At 36.5% G+C, this 25,047-nt stretch overlaps 1 protein-coding gene across 1 annotated transcript in view; it reads left to right on the top strand.

The window, feature by feature from the left end:
* The window catches only part of TBCK (TBC1 domain containing kinase), a 104,739-nt gene that overhangs the window by 40,942 nt on the left and 38,750 nt on the right, over window positions 1–25,047 (top strand). Inside the window, 10 exon segments of the mRNA XM_080633828.1 lie at window positions 309–358; window positions 736–865; window positions 1,201–1,299; window positions 2,640–2,702; window positions 3,550–3,676; window positions 4,211–4,261; window positions 5,022–5,105; window positions 8,593–8,678; window positions 16,059–16,095; window positions 17,505–17,666. Of these exon segments, the coding sequence (XP_080489954.1) occupies window positions 309–358; window positions 736–865; window positions 1,201–1,299; window positions 2,640–2,702; window positions 3,550–3,676; window positions 4,211–4,261; window positions 5,022–5,105; window positions 8,593–8,678; window positions 16,059–16,095; window positions 17,505–17,666 (889 nt within the window).

Raw genomic sequence — 25,047 nt, 5'->3', positions numbered from 1 at the left:
TTCCATTTAACTATCTGTTTAATCCATGGCTCATAGAACTATGTTTTGTCTGTAAGCAGATTTATGAATGAGTGTTATCTTTAGGCAGAACAACTTCTATCAACTCAAAAAGCCTTTATTAGCAAAAGTTTATAGTGTTCAATGCTGTGTGTTTCTTTGCTGATGGAGGACTGAGCTAATGCTTAGGTCTCAAGGCAAGCTAGGAAGTTTGGCAAATAAATTGCTAATTGATCTTTATTCCACTAAATATTTCCACTTGAATTTGGAGCAGCTTTCTGATAATGAATTGGTTTTATTCTTCTTTTCAGAGACTGAAAGATGTTGGTGGGGAAGCATTTTATCCATTGCTTGAAGATGAGTAAGTTTGTGTGTAAGCTTGCACATATATGAGAGACTGAATTTTGAACCACTAGTTTTATTTGAGTGGCACACTGCACGGCTAGACACAGCTGTCTTCCAAAAGCAAACCTAACAGGTACTTGTTTGGCTTTTAGACTTAAGAGCTGATAAACACTGTAGTAGTGGACTTAGGGCCCTGGTACCAAACCAAGGATCCTAGCCTGTTTCTCTGTTCTGGAAATCAACTGTTTTGTTAGTTGATTTCCAGAACAGAATATTCAAAAGTGTCCATTTAAATTTGTTTATGACTCAGAAATGCATCACAGGATATTAATTTTTCTTATGGTGATTTGTATTTCTTGCTGTTCACTGCTACTATCCTAACTCTTTTTCCAGACAGTCAGCTTTACCTCATTCAAATAGTAGTAATGAGCTGTCTGCAGCTGCAAGTCTTCCTCTCATCATCCGGGAGAGGGACACAGAATACCAGCTAAATAGAATTGTCCTGTTTGACAGGCTGTTGAAGGTATGGAACCTTTCTGATGCTGGATAATTAGATTTGATCTGTTAATTTGAGGATTTTTAAAGGACCAAATAATTGAAAAAGGGAGCAGAGATCAAGAGACCACCGTGGGAAAGCACATGAATACATTAATGAGAAGAAATGAGTATTTTAACATCAAACAGAGTTTCTCCATCTAGGCCTTCCAGTTAGGAATGAAATTAACTTGTAAAACTGGCATTCTCTGTTTTGGCTGACAGCATTTGTCTTTTGAAGGAAACACCATCCCAGAACTGGGATTTGAATTATTTCAATTACATAGTAACATTTTTTTTGCTGTTAATTTCTTCTCTTTGAAGGCCTACCCATATAAGAAAAACCAAATTTGGAAAGAAGCCAGAGTTGACATCCCTCCTCTTCTGAGAGGCATAACCTGGGCTGCCCTGTTGGGTGTTGAGGTAAGGGTAGTGGGAGGGCATTAGCGAAGTTGCTATACTTACTGGGAGGGAATGGGATAGCAGTGGGATTTGACAGGGAAGATGGAATGGATTTGAAGATTTGTCAGGTAGAATTACTGGAATTTCAAACAAAATGAGTCATGAAATTGTGTGAATGGAGACAATGTTCAGGCTTGCTTTTTTTTCTTAAGATTATTTGATTTCAGAGAATGTATGCAAATTTGAATGCCTTTAATTTTGATTAAGGGGAGGAAAAATACTACTTACAGAGTCAAACTTTGCTAGATTGTTTAAATACAATTGGTTGTTGACAGGTTTTTTTCTTTTTGCTTTGATTTTAAATATTTTTGCTTTAATATTTGCTTTAATATTTTAAATTTATTTTTGCTTTAATTTTAAATATTTTTGACAAATGCAGTTTAGAATTCTTCTGCTCCAGTCAGTAATAGTTGGGCAAAACAGGATGAAACATACCAAATGTATTTTTCTCACCAATGCATTTTCTCCAAAGACTAGAGAATAAATAAATGTAACACTTTTGGACAAAGGACTAGAAAGGAATGTCCCAGAAGTGACAGCTCCTCACAGAGATTGCTTGACTACCCTGTTCTTGCATCTACCCTGCTTGCAATTTGCTTGTAGTGCAGCAAAGAGGTTCTCATAGATAACACATCCAGGTTATTTAGGATATCTAGCTTAGGAGTTGATCTGCTGAGTGCTATCTAATAAGACCAAAAAAAAAAGCTGTAGATGTAAATAACAGTTATTGCTCAGGGTTGTGGCCTGGGTCTTGAGAGTTGAGGCAGTTCTCATGCTTCATAAGCTTATCATCTGTACAATGCAGATAGTGTTTCCCTGTGCTGTAGTAGTAAGATGGACTTGTCAGCATGCCTGTCTTGGGATTCATGCAAGGACAGGCTATGTAAGAGTAGTATATATTGGATGTGTATAGCTGGATTCAGTGCCTTCAGAGAGATGTTGCTGAAAGCCACTTGCTTGTGGTTTAGATAAGCACTGAATTCAAACTGAAGAGCATTTTTTAACTTGAAAATGGAAAACTGTATCAAGTACACAACTTTCTGCATAAACAACTGAAAATTGCTGAAGATTGTACTGAGGAGGTCATAAAAAGGTTTATATGTCCTGATAACAGAATAAAGATGGCTTTGTTTGAAATTCAGATGTCAGAATTTTCTGTATTTTGGGAAAAATTTTCAGGGGAAAAAAAAAGTTGCTAACTAACAAAAACAGTCAATTTCTGTATGTCAGTGTGTACACTGTCACATGCATTTATGTTAGTAATGACTTTCTAAATTTGGGTGTTGTTCTTCCACATTTAGGGTGCCATACAAGCAAAATATGATGCCATTGATAAAGACACACCGATTCCTACAGACAGACAAGTAAGACTTCTGGTGTTATCAAATATTGCCACTTGAAGTAATGCAAAGATCTTTTCCATGAGCCACAGACATTTGCCTGTTACAACAGATATGGCCAATAGTACTGAAAGGGTTCCCCCTGTCCTCTACTCCTACTGGAGCAAGAATCTTGCAAAACAGAGGAATGGGTAGTTTAACTCAAATTATAATACGTGGAAAGCAAAATCTTCTACTTCAGAATCACTGTTTCTGTAACAGCAGCAGAGTGTAGTAAGCAGTATTACTGATGTACTGCTAAATCCTGTTTTTAGTGAATGTTTGTTGAGCATTTTGGGCCTTGTGCCAGATAGTGCCGAGTACCTGGAGATCCTGTGAGGTGAGCTGTGCTTGAGCAATTTGGTTCTCCAGGAAGTCTTGCCAGAGATAAAAAGACATCACAAGCAACAGCTATTCCTTTTGGCTGGCTGAAGAAATATTTTACATCAAATTTGGTACAACATTCTGAAAACTCTGATTTGATTATCCTTTAGAGCAAAGGGATCATAGCACCTGGAATGAGTCCAAAAGTTGAGTCAGAAAAAAAATTGCAGTAGTCTGTAGTTCTGCCTTTTTCAAGGCATTTTAAAAATACGAATCTGGAAAAAAGAAAAAAAAAAATCCCTCTTTTTAATCTTGGACAGGGCTATTAGAGTCCCAAGTCCCTTTTCAGTGTTGATTTTGAGTGTGATAGAGGAAGCCGACTGTGTTTATGATGGTGGTCTGACCTACATTCTTTGGCTCACTTCCACTTCTAGTGTTGCAAGATTGCTATCATACCACTTCACTTATCCTGATTTCTCTTTATATTATATGCCTGGCTGTGATGCAGATTGAAGTTGATATTCCTCGTTGCCATCAGTATGATGAGTTGCTGTCATCACCAGAGGGTCATGCAAAGTTTAGACGTGTATTGAAGGCCTGGGTTGTTTCCCACCCTGATTTGGTGTACTGGCAAGGTGAGTCTGACTGGTTGGCTAGGTCAGATAATTAACTGGAAAGCTATGGCTGACTTGAAAGTACCTCCAACTTTTTCCCTACCCCCAGTGTAAGGGTTTTTTTGATCACTTTCCTTTATGTTTCTTTTGAAGAAGGAATCTGTGGGTTATTACAAATTTAGGTCTTAATAATTTATATTTAATTTGTAATGAAAAATCACCCCACTCTTTCTTGCATATTTACTCTCCCTAAGCTTCAGTCACTTAAACAAAAAAAAAGTCTGTTGCTTATTGTTCAGCTCCAAGGTAAAACTGCTGAAGATACTGAGCAAGTTCTTGGGCTAGTAAATTGCATTTTTTGGAAGCCTTGGGAGAATAATCAATTCAGCATTATAGTTCAACATCTTTCATGCACTGATTTCACAGTTGTTTTCAGCGTTACATGTGAAGCCTGAGGTTGCAGAATTATATTCAGTATCAAGAGTGCTAATTTATTTTGTGCATTGCTGTAAATGAGCTCTTTATGCTGGTTTTTTGTGGCTTTTTTCTCTTCAGGTCTTGACTCTCTTTGTGCACCATTTCTGTACTTGAATTTTAACAATGAAGGTGAGTACACATTTCTGCTGAGGGTGAAGGGGAAGCATAATCTGTCATCTCTGTCTAGTTGTAGACAAATACATGTGCACCCACTTATAGATGGAAACTTTCTGTAGCTACAAAGGAATTTTAAAGCTCTTGTTGGCACAAGTCAAAAGAAACAGTTGGGTTTTGACACTTGTATGTGGGGTGCTACTCTTAAAGCGGGGGTTCAAACCCTACATTTATTGAATACAGTAATGAATACATAATGCGTAATTGTTGAGTAGAATAATGAATATATAATAAAAAGCACAAATAACTTTGTTTATAGAAAAGCAAGAAAAGCTTCTCTAGTATGTCTTTTTCAGTGAAGCTGTAGTTCAGTCTTGTTTAATCTGAGTGTGTAATTTCTAAACTAACTGTTAACCTCTCCAGACTAGCTTTATTCAGAAAAGCTGATAATTGTTTTGAATGCCTAAAAGCTTATCCAACCAGCTTTGGATATGTGGCCTTTATCATCTTAGAATGTGATTTGTTCAGAATAGGTGTAGTGCAATCTTCTGTTCTCTTGCACCTGGCTTTCTTTATGTAAGGCCTGTGGGGGAGGGAAAACTAGTTTCTTAGGACAATGATTCCTATTATGCCTACTGTCCATACAGTCATTTTTGTGTATAGATTGATTTAAGAAGAACAATAATCACAAGCTTATTACCTGCGTAATAATGAACTTTTAGGTATACTTACATTTCTATCTCTGTAGGTGCATTTATTTTTCTATTTCTTTCAGCTCTAGCATATGCCTGCATGTCTGCTTTTATCCCCAAGTATTTGTATAACTTCTTTTTGAAGGATAATTCTCATGTTATTCAAGGTAAGTCTGTCCCCTTTTTTTTTTTTTTTTTTTTTTTTTCAGAAAAGTGGAATTATTTCTGGATTATAAATGCACTTTTTCAAGTTGCAAAATTGCAAATTGAAACACAATTAGAATCTCACTGTAGAAATACCCACCTATTTATTTCAAAAGGTTTATTTTAGATAAGTAAGAACAACACCTGTGCAAGGAAAGGATCAAAATAAGGGGGTAATTCAGGCAGGAGAAAAAAAAAATACTCTGTATAACCTTTTTGAAAGCCATTAATAGTTAAAATAACAGGTGGTAATGGATGTTTTTAATTGCAAGCAGTTATGAGTATTTATTGAATACTGGCTTTCAGCATGGCTTCCTGTCCTTCTGTTTCTTTTAAAGAAATTCTTCTGTATATAACTTGTGAAAGTCCTCAATTTAGGAACAGTGTAATTTTTTTTCTTCAAAAACCAAAATGAAATTAAGACCTGATCAACAACATATAATTAGACATAAAAACAGTTATGTACTGGATAATAGGGAGGGAGCTAACATAAGGAGTTGTTAGGAGAGACAATTAGTAAAAAGTGTTATGAACTGAATATGTGAAATAAATAGTTTGGAAAAACTATTCAATAGAACTTATTTGCATCCTTTTGTCTGTAAAGAAAGAGCGCTTGCTGGATAAAAGGGGCAGTAAAGGTCTAAAGATGAGCAGAGTAAATATATCATATGCTCCCGTGTGACAATCTCTTTAGACTTCAAGACTAATAGCTTGATAAAGACTTTTCTCAAAGGAGTATATTCTTCCATAGAATAATACTTTTGCTCTCTAGAGTTCCCTGATGTTATCCCTAAGGGGCTTTATAAAAAGTCAGAAATACGGGTCAGTAGGATTCTGTGAACCAAAGTGGCAACTCAGGCATTCCTGAGTTCCTGTGCAATGTCTGGCATCATCAGGGACTCAGGGAGACCTTTTAGGAGTTACTCAGTATTCTGATTTAATCCTTTCTTGAGTTGTATGTAAAATGCCAATGTGTAAATGGCAGTTTTAAGTGAAAATCCTGTGTAATTTCCCTGCTTTATTGGGTTTGAAGAAAGTGTTAAGAATGTGTCATTTAACTGCCTACTGCAATTTTAGCTTCTGAGTTTCTTTGTGTCTTCCATGTAGGGGTGGACAGGAAGAGTCTTTTGAACTGCAGAGTTTAACACATACCTCATTTCTGAACTTGTCCTACATTATGAAGACAGGTGTTTTTTCTGAGCTTGTCAGATGTATTTCCTCACATGAAATAGGAAATGAGCAGTTAAAGAGGTTTGGGTATGGAATGCCAAATTACGTAAAACAGAAAAATCATACAATGAAATTCCAGCCAGCAGCAATTGGCTGGACCTGAGTGGTACGTTTTTGTGAAGATTTGTGTGTTTTTAAAAACTTAATTAACCATGTAATCCCATGTACTAATTATATTTCACAAGACTGGCTAGTCAAATAAAGATGGTATTTATCAACCTTAATTATATCTGTAGAGAACCATCAAGGGCATGAATCTTCATTTTTAAAATAAATGTGCTTCAGAGCAGCTAATTGTGAAATCGTTTTCACCAATATACAGCTGAATGTGTAGGGTTGTGTAGAATTACTGGTTTGCTGTACCTGACTTGTGATTGCTGGGTGTTTCATGGAATAAAACTGATGTGAAATGCACTTTAAAAAAATAATTAATAACGCAGTGTGGTATGCATTTAAGGCATGGATTCAGTTATGTCCTTAACTTGTATGCATGTGAATAACTTCGGCTTGAAACTGAGAAAATGTGATCTGTGAGTAGCTCCAAAGCAGTCTCACCTTGGTGATGCGAAGCACAGTATTGGGTCTATTTACCCACTTACCTCCTCATCTGAGTGCTGCCAGGGCATCAGTGGCGTAAGAGAGGTGCAGTATCAGAAGGGAGAGGCTGGCACTCATGAAATGCCAGATACCTCTTAAGAGGTTTAGTGCAGGGGCTTTGTCATTGCAGCTAGAAGCAAAAGTTGCGAAATTTCTGAAGGAGGCTCAAGAGGTCTTAATTTCTAATTGTAACTTACATTGGAGAATTAGGCATCCTTTCAAGGATAATTTCCAGTAGGACTGTGGCTTGTTTTCCTCGTGCTGTTACAACGATAGCATTGTTGATCAGTCCTCCTGAGGCAGAATCAGCTTTTAAAATTTCTGGTCCATATGGAATTATTTTACAGAGTGATTGATCTTAACTTGCTGGCTTAACCTGAAAGGAGTTAGCTTGAATACAGATAATGAAGATTTGAGTGAGATAGGAGCCTGTAAACAAGTGGATGTTTAGACCCATTTCTATTTTTAAAGATGTCTAAGCATGGAATTATCCCAGCAGAACCACTTCTGTGCTTCTTAGCAGTGGAATTGGAATTTGATTTTGTTCCTTCAGGGATGAAGACAAACTGAGAAATAGGGAGTTATTTGCTGTCCCTGAGAGACAGGAGTAAGCATCTAGTCCTTACAGTAGACTTTAAAAAAATAACGGCAACTCTGGATGGTTAATTTGTGTAATTGTGTGGACCTGATCTTTGGGGCCTTATAGTCAGGGGATGCACTGAGATGTCAGCATATTCTGACGTGGGAGGAAGGCTCGCATTCTTTGTCTCTCTTCTCCCCCTCAACTAGCCGTCTGGGCCCTAATTACTCTCTTCTTGGGAGCATAGAGGAAAAGGAATTGCCATCAGTTACAAAACTACAATGTTATTGCCTCTTCGTCTTCCTTCTAACAAACCATATGACAGTGTGGACAAAACTGGAAGAGGGGCAGAACAGAGAGAAAGAAATCTTGTCAATGTCTGTGTTCCGCTGTCTGCTTCTCTTCCAATTAAAAGCAAGTGTTATTTAGATAATTAAATTGTGCCCATTGGCCTAATGTGCCATGCTGAAAATGTAATACATTTTATCTTTTACAATAAATATATCTTCTTATCTATTAAAAAAAATACAAATTAAAGTGTTACTGGTCATGGAAATGGTAACCTTAAAGCCCTTAAACTTCCGGGTTACAAAATTTAACTTTGTAGAAAAGAAATCACATAGAATATAATTTAAAGAGTATAAACTTTGTCTATCATTAAAACAATTTGGGGCTTAAAAATCCTTGGAACAGTCCTGTTCTGATTTGCTTCTGTGAGTATATTCTGGCTCACAATCATATTTGAAATTCTTTAACTTTGCATTTCGAGTGACCATAGCAACCTGAGTATGAACCAAGTAAACCATTGTTGAAAATCCAGTTTGTGGAGTACTGAGGAAGAGAAATTAAACATTCCTTCCTCTGTATTGAATATAATGCTGACAAAAAGGGCAGCAGTAGTAGTCACTTGCTGGTTAGTTGTAGGTTGAAAAAAAATTATTAAAAAAAATAGTCTTACTCCTTTTCTACAGCTCAGCTGTGAGCTAACAGCATGTGGTGGCTTGTGTTTTTGTCAATGATCTTGAATTTGCTTGTTGTTTCAGAATACCTGACAGTGTTTTCCCAGATGATTGCATTCCATGATCCAGAGCTGAGTAACCACCTTAATGAAATTGGTTTTATTCCAGATGTAAGTGCTAAGCATTTTTATAAGTATTGTTCAAAGGAAGTAAAAAATGGAAAATGAGGGCAACTTGGAGGAGATTCCTTTCCAGATTATTTCAGTAGCAGTTTGACATAAGTGAAACTTTCATATTAATGGACTTTTTTGAGTATGCTGATAAAATGGTAAAGTTTTGATTGTTATTTTCCATACCTCAATCCTTCCTGTTCCGCTAGCATGGTAAATACAAAAAAGCACTAATTGTCAGTTATGACGTGAAGATTCATCTTAAAAGATATAATTTTATGTAATATAATTTTATTTATAAAGCATGGATTAATGTACAGAAATAAATATGTCCATAAATTACTAAAAGCTAGATTTCTCCAAACGAGTTAAATGCCTTTGGTTAACACAAAAGACACACAAATTTGCAAATAACATAGAAAAATGTGTATGAGTGATGGTTAATCTATAGATGTGTCACACTTTGGAAGATGCTTAGCAATCATTTGTTAGAATCTATCAGAAGCATTGGACAAGTGCATAACTTGTCTGCAAGTTTTATGCTTTCATTGGAAGTCTGTACAATAGAGGAAAATGAAAACTGAGAACTCAGTCAAAATATCATAGAGGGAGGGGTATGTTGGAAAAGGCAAAAGAAGGCTTTCTTTAAAGGCTCACTTTTAGCTATCACTGCAAATAGTGAAGCTTTCGTCTTTTGTTTAGAGAGGTATATATAGTCCAGAAAGCCAAGATAACACTATAAAAATGTTTGTCCATCTACTATAGCATCACTGAAGTTTGATTGATGTTTCTGAAAAGTAGATTTAGGCAAGGCTATAGAGAGAACATTATTAATTGATATTGCCTATGTCATGTTACGTTTGACATTTAGAAATTTGGTAATAACAAGAAGAGATGATGACTGAGAGGTCAAAATGGAAGAAGGAAATTGAAGTCAAGTGATGCTGATGTAGAAATATAAATTTTATAAGAAATTTATATGCATTTCTTCTGTAAGCAGTATAAAGCTTTATGCTTATTAGGAAATAAGTTGAAACAGCAAGGCTAAGCCTCTGAAAGTAATTTGTTGTACATATTCACCAATTCCTGGGTGAATTTGTGTATGTCTTTGAGACTGACAGATACTCATTATCACTTTTTACAAAGATTGTAATGGAAAAGCAGATCCATGCTTTGATTCATAGAGTTGTTTTTAATGCAATACTGTTGTTTATGAATGATACAAATTTAAAAGATACTGTGGCATTAAAATGAGCAGAAGAAAAAGCCAGTGTATTACATTATAAAGAGAGATGTTTGAGAAGACCACATGTGTTGCTGATAGCCCACATCTGAAGAGGATAGGTGGGAGAAAGATGAAGGAAAGGTGGGAAGAAGGGAGAACATTGATCTCTAGAAAGTCTAAATATTTTGGGGGTTGAAGAGCATGGGTAACAGCAAGGTTTAAGTTCCTGATGGAGAATCAGTTTTGCAGCATCACTGTGTAAATGTACTTGATATTTATTTGGTAAAGGCTATGGATGACCAAAGCAATTCCTCTCTGTATTTTGTCCAGGATACTAGTTCCAACTGAAGAAGTAGAGATGTAATTGTCCCTAACCATCTTACAGGTTCCTGTTTTTGCTGCTAAGCTACATGAGAGCTCTGTGGCAACCTCTCTTGGGTATTAACTTGATCTTTCAGCATCTCCTAGTGTCTTCTTATACATTTAAAATTCTCCACTGAAAACCTCCAAGGTGCAAGTCAGATGGAATAGTTTAAAATCACAGTTTTTTATATTTTAGGTTTTGTGTTGTGCTAGCCAATGGACAATGCATAGTGAAATTTGAGAGTCAAATGTCTCTTAAGTGTTAAAGTCCAGAGATGATTAGGGAATGTACTAAATAATTACAAAATAGAGGTGTATTAAAAAACCAACTTTCATTGAATACAAATGGTAGTTCTAAAATTAACACTAGCCTCTGAAGAGAGGTTGTCCTTTCTAAATAGTCTTTTTTTATTTTTAACAAGTAAAAGTTGTTCTGCCTTTTAGATTAGTGAGAAGTGATTTTTTGTACCTGTAACAAGATAGCACAAGATCCATCAAGGTGAAGGATATGCACTGTAGTAATGAGATCTGAACCAGAGTTTCGTGCTTGAGTACTAATCCTATCAGAGTAAACCCTGATTAGTGTTTCATCATTGAAGCACAGGCTCTGCTGCAGGAAAGATTGTGTTTCCTGGCACCCTTCTCATTTGCTTCAGGTCACGTAGCTCTCAGAATATTGAATATTGCTGAAGCTTGAATAGCTGATGCAGGGCCTGGATTAAGTACATTGCTGCGGCTATGTGATTTACATGTAAATAGAGGGATATATATGGTGACTCTTACAGTTCTTTGCTCACTTTCCTGAAGTTTAAAATTTCTCCCCTTTCTCCCTCCATATAATGCTTTAGAACTCATTCTATATTTTACTGAATAATGCCAACATCAACAGCAGGCAATTTTGAACTGAAGGAAAACAAGGAAGTGCGCTACATTACTAAAAGGGTAACTGTAGCTATAAATTAATCTGAAGAGCTTTCAGCTGCAAATTATGGAAGCTAGACACAGCTGACAAGTGGCCATGAACAGAGATGACAAAGTCTGGATGCAGTTACTAATATCATTGTGCTGGAACTGCTGTCATAGGTAGATACCTTAGCTTGGTTTTGGCGATATGCAGGAGGTGTTAGTGAGAGGTCTTCATCCGTAAATTAAAAACCCCATAATTGAAGTACTTTATCTCTGTGTGTTCTGTTACCCATTTACCTACTGGTGAATCCTGGGGAGAGATTTCTTGCTGGTGTATTTATCTTGTGAGGAAAGTGATCATTCTTCAAATTTTGTTTGTGTAGCTGCATATAGGTGGGTAGATTCTCTTTGCATCCCCAGTCATCAAAACATTTGTGCGCCTTTCTGTAGCATTTAAAGTTCTGACTAGTTGTCTAGGCACCATATAGGGTTGAGGCTAAGTATGTGTGTATGTATTTTGAAAACCAAACATAAAGGTGCAAGATGGGGGGTTTATAGAATAGACTACTGCAGTTGGAAGGGACCTACAATGATAATCTGGTCCAACTGCCTGACCAGTTCAGGGTCAGCCAAGCTAAAGCATGTTTAAGGGCATTGTCCAAATGCTTCTTAAATACTGACAGACTTGGGGCATCAACCACCTTCCAAGGAAGCCAGTTCCAGTGTCTGACCACCTTCTCAGTGCTTCTTAATGTTCAGTCTAAATGTCTCCTGGTGCAGCTTTGAACCATTCCTGCATATCCTATCACTGGATACAAGGGAGAAGAGATCAACACCTTCCTCTCCACTTCCCCTCTTCAGGAAACTGTAGAGGGCAAAAACATTCTTTTCTTCACAAATGAAACAAAAAGCAGTAGCTGGGAGGCAGCCTTGTTAAGACAATTCCAGTTTATTGTTGGACAACACTGTTTCACACATACATAAATCAGGCAAAACAGAACACCAACAAACAAACAAACCCCAAACAAAATAAAAACCAAAACCCCAAACCAACCCCAAACAAGTAAACCCCAGCAACTTCATAGACAGAAAATGTTGTTCCTTCTAAAGCAAATGAGGTACTCACTGCTGGAGATAGAATGCTTGCCCAGTTGCCATTGATTGTGGTAGTTCCTATATTCCTGTGTGACTTCAGCCTTGAGAAAGAAAGGCTTCAACATAAAAAAGTCTTGAGCACTGAAAACAGTGTGAAATACATGCCTTAGCATGTATTAGGTGTTTTTTTAATCCATCTATAAATATTTTTAAGATGGTAAAGACTCAACAGTTTACCAGTTTAATATTTTACCAGTTTAAGATAACACACTGTATTGAATGACAGATGGTCAGGAGAGGATTCTTCTATGAAAGACTGCAAGAATAATGATTACTCCTGTTGTGTTTGTTATCTTTAAAACTGTTGATATTTAATCTTGATCTCAGCTCTGTAATCCTCTGAGGTGTAGAAGGTGAACTTTCTAGAGATTTCTGAATTTTCTTAGTTTTTTGGTAAACTCAAGTGTTATACACATGCATAACAAACAAGAACTTGCGAAGAATGTTGGCATTTTTGATGTTTTGAAAACTCAAACCTTCATTTTTAAATAATTAATTTTCATTATCCTGCAGACAGGTACATAGCTTCACTGTAGGTGTCTGATAATGTTCATAAGGTACACTTGAATCATACAGGACAGCCACTTAATTCTTGCAGATTTTTCAGAGTATAAGAAGCTTGTGTGTGCCTTTTAATACTCTCTACCATCCCCAACAACAAACATTAACACTCATTTTCACCTTGCTATTTCTTCTGTAATATCTTTAGAATCAAAATCCTCTGAGTCTAGTTTTCTTTAAAACTACTGTCTTTGCAACTGAAATCTCAATGTGCTGTAGACACAAGTGTGTAAAGCACTCATCTTCTGGAGGAACGGTCAAATAATGAAAAAACCCCAGACAGTAATAGCAGGGAATTAATAAAATGCTCATAGAAAAACTTTCATCAAGATTTGAACCAGTATCTCTTAAGATCTTTTAATGTCTAATGAGAGATGCACTTTTTTCAAAATATGCCCATCAAACTATGGACAAGTAAAATATTTTCACCCTGTTGAAGAACAATGAATTACATCTCCAAGCTCAGGTACTGATCAGAATTTATTATGCCAGAGCACTATTGGAAAGGAAGCTTCAGATAGGAATAATGAGGTACGGAAAAATGGAGGAGGAAACCAAGCCTAAGGACAAATGTGACTAAAAAAACCCGTGTGGATTTATTCAGAATGTTTGATTGGGAACTTATGTTAGGGGACTGATGTTTTCTTCATGTATAAGAAATATCCAAAAAAAGAGCTTGAATTTTACTAGCAAAGCAAAATGATAGTTATGGCATTGCTGATCTCAAGTTCACTCTAAAAAAATATTGAGTATTAGTTTAACAGGCTCTTATTTTAATATGACTTATTCTCAGGCTGTTCCAGGAGTTAAACTGCTGCTTTGATTAGACATTAGATGTGTTTCACAGCTACGAAGAGTTAAGTCTCAGTAAAACCCCAACCCCATTATGTTTCAGGATTCAGTAGTTGGAGCCTGAAAACCTCCTCTTTAGCAGCTGGTCAGTACGGAAGCATGGCCCGATGTTGTTCCAGCCGGTGATTGCTAGAGGGCAGCATTTACTAATAATATGTTAAAAGTACAGTCATTTCTCTAAGAGTTTGGTAGCCTATTCATTTAAGGACTTCAAGTCAGTGCAGTTCTTTTTGTCTGTGTTTTTCAATTTGACTTGTATGGTGGAATAATACGACCAGTGTTGTGCCTTTTCTTTGCTTGCTTATTAATAGTGATCATAACCTCTTCAGGCTTACCAAAACCTCCTTGTCTTAGAACATTATGAAAATTAGATGGAAAAATCCCTTCAATAAAAAACTTGCCTAATACTTTCTACTTAAATAGCTTTACCTATAGTTTCATGTCGTTGTTAAATTTGGTAATGATGGTTTAGAGCGAAGTGATGCTTTGCCTTGTAATTACATCTTAATAATCTGCCTAATGTTAAAAATTTTGTGTATTGTATATTTCTATGTAGATGCATACAAAATAGAGGTGTTTGTGAAATTAGGAGAAAGTATGCGTCTGGGTTAAACATATTAATCAAATGTATGAAAAGGAGGAAGTAATTGCTTTTAAATACCAAGGAAGTAATGTAGTTCAAAATTACTTCCACATAATATGTACCTCCAAGCAAAGAGGAGCCTCAGGCTTTTAGGAGTGCTTGATTTTCTACTGCATTGAAAGCAAGCAGGTAAACAGGCTGATTGGCTGATCATAACCACTGTAGAGGTATTTAAGGGAACAGGGTATGTTGTTATTGAGCAGAGAGCCATCTATTGAAGGCATGCAAAGATATACTCAGTGAAATAGTATGAACGTATTAGAAGATGAAAATATCACCATTTTCAAGGGTTTTAAGGGGGTTTGAACCCTTAAAAGCAATTGGCTGATTGGAGGCCAAGCTTTGTAAAAGCCTCCTGAATACTGAAAGTGGTGAATGGTCTGGTCATCACAGCTTTTTTTAGTTTTATGGACAGTATGGTTCAGATATTATCAGATGCTCAGATGAAGACATAGAAATAAAACTTAGAGCTGTGCTAAAGAGCTTTTCAGCAAATGTGTGCATCGTTTAGCCAGTGCCATAACCGAGTTAAGGGTTTATGGAATAAATAGTAATTATTAACATAATATCAATTAGGCTTTCTAGTTCTCATTTGCTTGCTTCCAGGGAAAGCTTAATAGGAGGACTAATTTGCACTTTATGAGCTAAAAAGTAATATATTAAGCTTTATGTCTTAACTGTAAATCTTCAGAAATAGAAAACAGAGCACGTGAGCTATGCAACTGAGTAAAATTTAACAATGATCATCTCGCTCTTGCATCCCTAATTTGTGGTGACTTTCTGTGCAGTTCAGTGTTTCAAGAAGGTAGATTCTGTTGCCTTCAACGTGCTAAATAATTAATTGAAAGTTAAGAAACTCGTAAGGTAACACGTGCTTAGCTTTTCTAATGCATACTGAAATTTTCTCTATATGATATTACGAGAATGAAAGTTGACAGAAACTAAGGGTTTTCTGTGGCTGCTGCAGCAGTAGAAGTTGTTAGTCTAATGGTTGTATAAGTGCTGAAGCAGCCTCAAATCAGATGACATGTGCCTTTAAAGGTCACAGTAGAACAACATGAATACTTTAGGTTTTAGTAACTGGCACTATATGGTTCTGAGAATGAAACTGTTCTTATTGCTGTTCAATGCCAAGCATACGTTTTAATAAATAGCAACATAGGAGAAAAAGTTACATATGGTTAATTTTTCTGTTGCAAATTGTGATTTGCACTTTTAGTTATTTATATAGAATCAGAGTTTTTTTCCATATTCAAAAAAGTATATTGAATCAAGTTGGTTTATGCTTGTTATCACTTAACAGTATATATATATATATGAAAGGTGAAAACAGTGACAGTGTAATAGAGAAGGTTTCTGAGTTCTTTAAGACTTTGGGGATTATTTTTTGCAAACATAAGCCTAGTGAGGATGATGGTTGGTTTTGATATTGTTTTCAGTACAGTATCACAAACTAATAACTTGAAAGAAATGCAAATGGGAACTTGGGGGAGGAAAGAGCATCTCCGAGGGGCTAAAAGTTGTGTGATAGTTGTTCTGCCACTCCTGTTATTTCCTATTTTAGATACATTTATGCTAAGTTAGGCAATTTTTAATGTAGTAGATAACTGTCACAGATAACTTCAACTCTTAAAACGTTTTTTTTGTTCTCTTTCCTCATCACCACCTTCTGCAGCTTTATGCTATTCCTTGGTTTCTGACAATGTTTACACGTGAGTATGCACCCTTTTTCTTTGATTAAATGTTCTTAAATTTCTTCAGCATAATACATTTTCAGCTAAGGTCCTCCTAATTGGTGGGGTGTGTCTATCATTTAGTAGGTCACTTATATTTCCAAGGATGTGTGTTGTGGTTTGAGTCTCAACAGTGCCTCACATACTTTGTGCACTGATTTTACAATAATTATATTTTCTTTTTTTCTTTTTCTTTTTTTTTTTTTTTTTTTAAGAATTTTATTAAATTCGACCTGGATTATTTTACACATGCAGGATTTGGGGAGTGTGCAAAGGAAGCTGTTATCTACTGGAAAAAAGATATAGTTAAAAAAAAACCCAAAAACCAACAAACAAACCTCACTAGCTTCCTCTGCCCTTACCCAAATAATGTAAGAAAGAGAGAAACTTTGTTTTTGAAGATCAATGAAACAAGGGGTTTTTTCATTGTCAGTTTACTAAGCACTAGTTTACTATGATATTTGCACATGTATGTTAGGAACTAAAAGAGCTTTCTAGTTTGGTGAGCTTTTAATAAAAGAGGACAAAGTTAATACAGCGGGTCTGGAAAGCAATTAAAAACCTTCTTTCCTCAAAGATCTCTGTGGTTTTTTGTTTTTTTTTTTGTTAATGCCATGTCAACATTGGCAGACTTTGAATTAAAAAAACAAATTGGCAGCTCTGAAAAGAGCTGATGGATTATTTCTCTGATGAAATATGAAAGAATTTAATGTGAGATTCTTGACTGCAGTTTCTAAAGATCCTGACTGTAAAGCACGGGTTCTTGTAATTGTCCATTCTTTAATAAGAACTTTCATAACAATCACTACCTTTGGAAAACCAAGAAGATGGTTTCCTTAGCAATGAATTGCAATAGAATGTTAGTACTACTTTACTGGAAGATGGCTTATTTTAGGAGAGCCGACTTCAGCTTTATATGTAAAATGTCGCTACATTTTACAGGCCTTTCTCCTTGTCTTTCCTTTATTCTGCGAATTTTTGCTGTGCTTTGCTCATTGTCTTGTCGAATTTTAAGTAGTTGAGCTTATTGGTTAACTCATGAATGAATTCGTACTGTTGGAAAAACTGGTATGCATGTCCTAATGCATAATTGTACTGTGCCAAAAGAGAAATAAATTGCCTTTGTGTGTGTTTGAAATATGAAAACCTGCACATTTCTAAATATTTAATAATGAAAGAAGACACGGATGATTTCCAGAATAATCAAACTGCTTATGAAGATAAACCTGTTTCTGAACAGTTTGAGTCCTTTTTGCTGCCAAATAAAAAAGAAAAAACAGTCAGATGGGAGAGGAAAAATTCTATAGACTTTGTGTGTGTATGGTTTTATCAACTTACATGCCTATAGCTTTTTTTTTTTTTTTTAATTGTGCTGCTTCTTCATGCAGATGTCTTTCCTTTGCACAAAATTTTTCACTTGTGGGATACATTACTGCTTGGAAATTCCTCTTTCCCGTTCTGTATTGGAGTTGCAATACTTCAACAGCTGAGGGATCGTCTTCTGGCTAATGGATTCAATGAATGCATTCTTCTTTTTTCAGACTTGCCAGGTACAGAAAAAATACTTCTTCTCTCTTCCTCTGTCCTCCCCAGTGTGTTGCTGAAGAAAGTATGTGCTTGCATGTAAATATATACTACAAATCTTGTATGTATTTGGAAATCATGGTAGATTTAGGCAACTCACTGTCAGAGTATGTAGGTCTTAACTACAGCTTGATGAAATTGGAAGTCTTTTTGCTGTACCAGTAAGAATTGGGTGAGCTTGTTATTATTTCCAGGTGTAGGTTGGTATACTTTCATGCGAAATTTAGAACAATATTGAATAATTCCTAAGCAACTGTTTGTAGATATGCTATATATATATAAACAATCCAGTTGATAGGGATTTCTTAGTGAAAAATAAAAATCAATGCTGTTCTGAACTGAACAGTGCTTTTCCACTTTGATGCTGGTACTAGCCTGTTTTACTTTCAAAAATGATTAAACTTTTGCTGTGGATACAATTAATGTAAAAGGATTAGAGAAAGCAGTATAGAAGCCGTTGAAATTGCTCTGTGTTAAATCAGTTTCCATTTGAAATATGAAGCTTTCAGAAGAAACCTAAAAAAAGAATCCAAACCTCAATGACAGGATGAAGTTTGGAAGAGCATTTAAGTTTAAAAGGTCTTTAAGTGTGGCAGTCTCCACAACTGCAGAGTTTACAGAGGTTAACAGTAGTCTAGGACATGGCAGCAAGCAGGCTGAAGCTAAATTCATAGTTGCATAACTCTCTCAAGAGTTCAGTGAGTTGTCAGGGATGAAGCTCTGCAATTTCTCTAAATATTATTGTTGCAAATTCTGTTTCTCACTGTATAACCTTGAACGCCTGTCCAGATTTCAAAATTTTGCTTTTCTGCTGCCTTTCAGTTCAGTGTGTAACAATGCAATTGCTGGGCAGGAACAACCCCAGGTTCCAGTATAGGTTGGGGAACGACCTGTTAGAGAGTAGTGTAGGGGAGAGGGACCTGGGGGTCCTAGTGGGCAGCAGGATGACCATGAGCCAACACTGTGCCCTTGTGGCCAAGAAGGCCAATGGCATCCTGGGGTGTATTAGAAGGGGGGTGGTCAGTAGGTCGAGAGAGGTCCTCCTTCCCCTCTACTCTGCCCTGGTGAGACTGCATCTGGAATATTGTGTCCAGTTCTGGGCCCCTCAGTTCAAGGACAGGGACCTGCTGGAGGGAGTCCAGCGTAGGGCAACTAAGATGATTAAGGGAGTGGAGCATCTCCCTTATGAGGAAAGACTGAGGGAGCTGGGTCTCTATAGTTTGGAGAAGAGGAAACTGAGGGGTGACCTTATTAGTGTATATAAATATATAAAGGGGGAGTGTCATGAGGATGGAGCCAGGCTCTTCTCAGTGGCAAACAATGATAGGACAAGGGGTAATGGGTACAAACTGGAGCACAAGAGGTTCCACTTAAACTTGAGAAGAAACTTCTTCTCAGTGAGGGTGACAGAACACTGGAACAGGCTGCCCAGGGAGGTTGTGGAGTCTCCTTCTCTGGAGACATTCAAAACCCGCCTGGACACATTCCTGTGTAACCTTATCTAGGTGTTCCTGCTCTGGCAGGGGGATTGGACTAGATGATCTTTTGAGGTCCCTTCCAATCTCTAACATACTGTGATACTGTGATACTGTGAAATTGATTAGGCCATACCTTATGGTGTGGGATTTTTCAGTTTCAGTCTATATGCTTAGTCATTTCAAATGCTCTTATTAAATTTAACTGGATATTTTCAGATGGTCCAAAAGGTGAGAGCTAAACTGCAAGATTGTCTGTCTCCTCCTTTCCTCTCCCCCATCTATTAGCTGTGTGTCTTAGTTAAATATAGATTCATTAATATTTAACTTAGTTTCTTGCCTAAGGTAGTTTCTCCCTATTTTTCTTTTTAACTTGAGTGGTTCTAAATCATATATTCCAATTTATCTTGAACCTGCTGATTTACTGACAGTTGAAGTACTTTATGCTGAAGTCGTGTAAAAATACATTGGTTCTAATAATGCATGACTGTTTATAAAATAATTAAATCACTAAAATCTGTAGGGTTATAATGTACATGCTTTCTCCTGATTATGACAGCTTTGCTGATACTCTGGTAGGAAATGTTTTGGTAGAATGGTCTTTCTGAAAAGAAATTTCTGAAAAGATTTATTTATTGCAATATTGGTGATGTCTACAGTATTTTTGGATGTCATCAGTAGCACAGTTGAATATTGTGAGATTAATCCAAAGCATATCATAAACCAACTAGTAAGGGAAAAAAGAATCGGGATAGAAGACAATCCTAGTGTGACTTAAAAGATAAATGTTATTCAACTACCTGAGATTTCTGGAATCAGTAACTTCTTTGAACATACAATTATGATAGCTTGTGCCTTCTCTTTCTGACCTGAGTCTTATTTCTGGTTAAGGAGTATTGACTTTTTGTCACCTATGTCTTCCAAATGGGACTTCTGTTATTTTGGTTAAAGTAAATTGTGTGCCATGTCAGAATTTTTCTGAAAGTAATTTGTAAACAACCTTCACCTGAAACTGGGTCACCCTGAAGAAGAGATTATGTTCTTCAAAACATCTGCGATAATTTCAATCTAAAATCAATTGTTGCTCAACAATCTGAAACTCCTGTGGTTTTCAAGCTTTCTGTGCACTGCAACGACTTATCTCAGGCTGCCAGTGAAAGTGACTTGCTTTCCAGACTGATAAGGCTATTTTACTGCAGTCATGCAACTTTGTGTAACACTTCAAGATTTCTTGGTTTTACAGCAGTTATTTCTAAAAAATTATATCTAAAAAGTAAAAAAAAGAAAAAAAAAAAACCCACCAAAAAAAAACCCCACCAAAACAAAACAAAACAAACCCAAAAAGCCTGTTTTATTTCCATTTCACTGGAAACACATGCAACCCAGTTTCAACTACTGTTTAAAAAAGTTAATGATGTGAAGAAAAAGAAGGGCACAGTGCCATTGTTGATTACTTAAATAGAATTAGATTGTTTAAGAAATTACCACCCTAAGGTGGTTGTTTTATTCTCTTTCGTTCATTCTTGTATAGGGTTTTTTTCCCTTGTGTCTAAGGAGCTTTGTTATGTATAAATTTGATTTAAACGTATCAATACCAGAGATTTAGGAGGTACTATTTGAGACAAACAAAACCAACCCTGGAGTCGTTGCTAATTCTTTATATGTAGTTTTGAGATGTGGGAAACTTAATCTTATTCAGGTGATGCAAGAGAGCAGTTGCAGCATGCATTACCTTTGGTTTTGTTTTATCTGATACATATCAAAAGAATGTGGCAGGAAAATGAGGATGATAAAACTGCACTACTATGGTGTGGTTCCTGAAGTACTAGCAACAGACTCAGGACTCTTCTTTCAGACCAATACTGACTTGTACTAAGCCAGTTTTAATAGTTTCCATCCTGCATATTAGCAAATCTGCAATCCGGAAGACTCATGCATTGAGGGCCAGCTGTATAGATAGCTTTACTTTAAAATTTGTAGGTTTTCTTATAGCTTAATCTTTAGCATCTTGCTCAAAGTTTGTGGATAATGTACATTATGCCACTCAAAAATTATGGTTACTGATTACTGTAGCTGGATTTGATTACTAAGTTCCTTAGCTTCTGTACAAGTAATACAGAGTCACCAGCACCTTTTGTTAGGAAACAAACCCAGGAAGGAAGCATCTGGATGTGTGTAGCTCTTTGGAAACAGTTGAATCCCATAGACCACCTCACTCTCACCTGGAATGTGATGCCATATAGGGCCTGGTAGATAGATCTTCCTCTAGAGATCTATGCCAATACCATCACTGACATACAGAGATTATTTATGGACTACAGAAGGCATAGGGGAACTAACAAAAAGATGGGGATGGATGCCATTAGAGAATAGGGAAACACTAAGCCTAGAAGTGAGATAAAATATAGTTTCAAATAAGCCTTTTAGGTTAGTTCACATAATAAGCTGATCTTTTGTAACTTTGGAACAGAAGGAAGATTTGTTCTTTTAACACTGCTCGCCTTAGGAAGGTGTAGTTTTGCTGACTCTAGGCTAGTCAGTGCTTACAAAGAAAGAACCTTGGCCTCAGATGAGAGACTAGCTGTGGAAAAGCAATCTAGTGCAATGGGGAGCTACAGTAAAATGCTCGAAGTGGAAAACATAGGATTCTACTTTGTAGGACACATGCATGTAACTTTAAGATGCGACATGTAGTCAAGGAGCTAGCTATTGCCAAACCACAAGAATAAATGATTCTCCAAGGAACAGAGTTTCTCTAATGTGGGAGAAACAATTTTATCTGTTGCCACTATAGTGACATGCCAAAACACTGAGTCTCATGATGGTGAAAACCAAATAAATAATTAGAAGGATTGCATCCAGCTCAGAAATGGACTAAAGATTAAAAACTAGTATAATTCTACACAAAGATTGTATGATGCAGTTTTGCGTGGTAGTTTCTGCTAACAGCAGCAGAACTGGGCACTCATCAGAGCACTCTACTTTAGATACATGTCTGACCCTAGGTTGCTACCATTTTTCTTCCTGTTGTTTTTCTTCCTGAAAATCCTTTGTCTGCCCACATCTGTGATTCATACGCTTTTATTGTGCCAGGATTTCTGGTGGTTCAGCATCTAGTTAATTACAGTTGGTAGGAGGAAGAAATGGCAGTTGGCCACCTTAGCCCATGCTGTTTGTGGGTGTTTGGTGTATGTTCCCATTGTTTCTTTCACTTCTTGAATGAAAGTGTAAACTCTGAGATCAAAACACTAACTTTGAAGAGACTGAAGGAGATACAGTGGAGTCTTCCATGTGCCAGTGAGCAGTAGAAAAGTAAAGGTAATAGAGTGATTTGTTTAGGGTTCAACTTTTAATCATACAGTTTTGAAAATGTCCTATTGCTTAGATGAAGGCTCTGAGGAACACAAGTCATAATAGTTCTTCCTTTAAAAGGAAACTTTTTGTAACTTCAGCTGTGAAATTTTGACATGTGGCTTTGTTGCAGCTTGCCCAAGTTCAAAACTGTTGTCACTCATGGAAGATGACACTGCAAGGTGATTTATCGTGGAGTAAGCAGAGCTCGACTACTTTCTCAAATTACAGTATAGCAGAAGAAAAACAGCAACTTGGTCTCTGTCACGTGATGTACATGATAATGGCACTATAACTATGACATGAAAAATGGATTGGAAAGAGAAAAAAAAATACCAGAATTAAAAAGGAAATCATGTTTCCAGTTTTCTTTTCCTGAAAGATGTAGGTCAGGTTGATATTTATAGAAACATCTTTTTCTGAACATATTCCTCATCTTTGCTGTGTTAGATGGTTTTCTGTGGAGACAGGTGTATTTCGCAATGCATTCCTGAAGATTTTCATTGCTAAATGGGGCATTTATGAAGCATAAACTGAGTGTAGCTGCTATTAAGTAAGCTTTTTTATTTTTTTTTTCTTTTCTCCACTCCTCTCCCTTCTCACCCGCTATTCCCCCATTTGTTTTTTCTGTGTGTGTGTGTGTGCGTGTGTGTTTTGGTTTGGTTTTTATGGCTTACAGCCACTGGGTTGAGAGCTGGCTTTGGTACAGAAACAGAGAAATTTGTTGGGGCACACCTGCTCACCAGGGCTGTTTGGTAGCTTAAAATTATGTAAGATTGATGTCATTTTACCTGAAGCTGTGAATTCTTTAATTATTCACATTTTCCACTTGTAGTGACATGAGAAAATGCAGTTCTATTTATAGATTCTATCGTCTTGAGACTAAAGAGAAATGCTGTGGTGGGTGACGCACTTAAGAAAATATACCAAAATCCTTTATTCATGTTAGTGTTTTTGCTAGTCTGTAATTGTCACTGGCGGAAGACAATCAAATACCCTTTAGCAAAAGACTGTCTGTCTCAAGAGACGGTATTTCATAAAAAGGGTAAAAAGTGAGTTCATCAGTAGAACTTTCCAAATGCATCTCTTAAAATCATTGATACACAGCTTATGTCTCCTGTTTCTTGATAGAGCTTATATGTACTCTTCATAAGGAAAGGGGACATAAGAGAATAAAATACTAGCATTTCTAGGTGTGGAAAGACAGAATTCAGGCCACTCTTATCTGATCTTTGCTCCAGGATGTGGCATATGTTTCTTCTCTTTACAATATTGGGAAAATATTTACTTCCTTTTTCTTTTAATCTTTCTTTTTTTTTTTTTTTTCCCAGTTAAAATTATGAGCATAACAACTGGTTCAGGATCAGACTAGTGCTTAGGAAGCAAAAGTGCGCACTAGACACTAGGGCCTGGACCATCTTACTTTTGATATTCTAACGCTGCTTTTGGGCATTCAGGCTCTGCTGTTGCTGTTTTGTTCAACAAAACCAGCAATATTATCCAGAGGTAGTAAACAACATTGGCTGTGGAGAACCATCGGGAGATTTTTTTTTATTCCAAGATAGTGAAAGAATTTTAATGTGCTTTCAGACAAGGTAGTCTGTCAATGGAGCATTGAAATTTTTATCCTTATTATAGCCATGCAACATGCAGTCTGTCTGAAGACATAGTATGTAGTTTGTTCCTTTGCTTCTGTATCCAGTCATTTTTCTAGCTACGTGCAACTTCTTTACACCTGCTGCATTTCATAAAAAATAGGATGGCTCCTTGATTGACAGCACTTGTCCTCTCAGCAGCTCTTTAAAGAGGCACACTTAGCATCCATGTTGAAAGAAGAACGTATTAGCTGAAGAGTTATAAAGTAATGACTGATATTTATGTTGCCTTTTAAATTTTGTCCCAAGATGCACTGAAAAGGATGCTGATGTATGTAAGTAAGAGCAAATCGGTATCCGCAAAATGAAATAACACCACTATCCTGTAATGTTTGAAATAAATTATATAAAGAGAATAATTTTGCTTTGATTTTTCTGATTGTATCTATTATTGCTAAAAGGTTACTATAGAGTTGTTGGACAGAAATGTTAATTCTCTTCCTAGAGTTGTACCTTTAAATATCTAGGTTTAATGTATCTTTTTGTGTGTCATCAGACAAGATGCTTCTCTGATGTGTCTTCTGTGATGGCTTTCCACCACTCACTCTCTTCTGAGAGCAGGAATTGGGAGATTGAACTGTCTGACTTATTCAACTTCCCAGCTTTTATAGAACAGGAGTTTTCTGGCCTATTTACGTGGCTGTGTGGTGAAAGCTGATGTTGCTGAAAGGGTGGTAATAAAGTATTTGTGATGGAGAGGTCAAACCAAGCCCATAAATCTGAGCTGTTTCCAAAATGCAGAAGCAGTTTATTTTGGCCAGATTTCTTAACTGGTGTCCTGTTACTCAAGGAAAAGGCTCTGGATTTGATTAACTGCATACAAAGACTTGGTCTGTGTACATTTTCAATAAGAAAGAATCATTTGT

This window comes from Psittacula echo (genome assembly GCF_963264785.1).
Source record: "Psittacula echo genome assembly, chromosome: 1".
NCBI classification, from domain to species: Eukaryota; Metazoa; Chordata; class Aves; order Psittaciformes; family Psittacidae; genus Psittacula; species Psittacula echo.
This window is presented reverse-complemented; position numbering and strand designations above follow the sequence as displayed.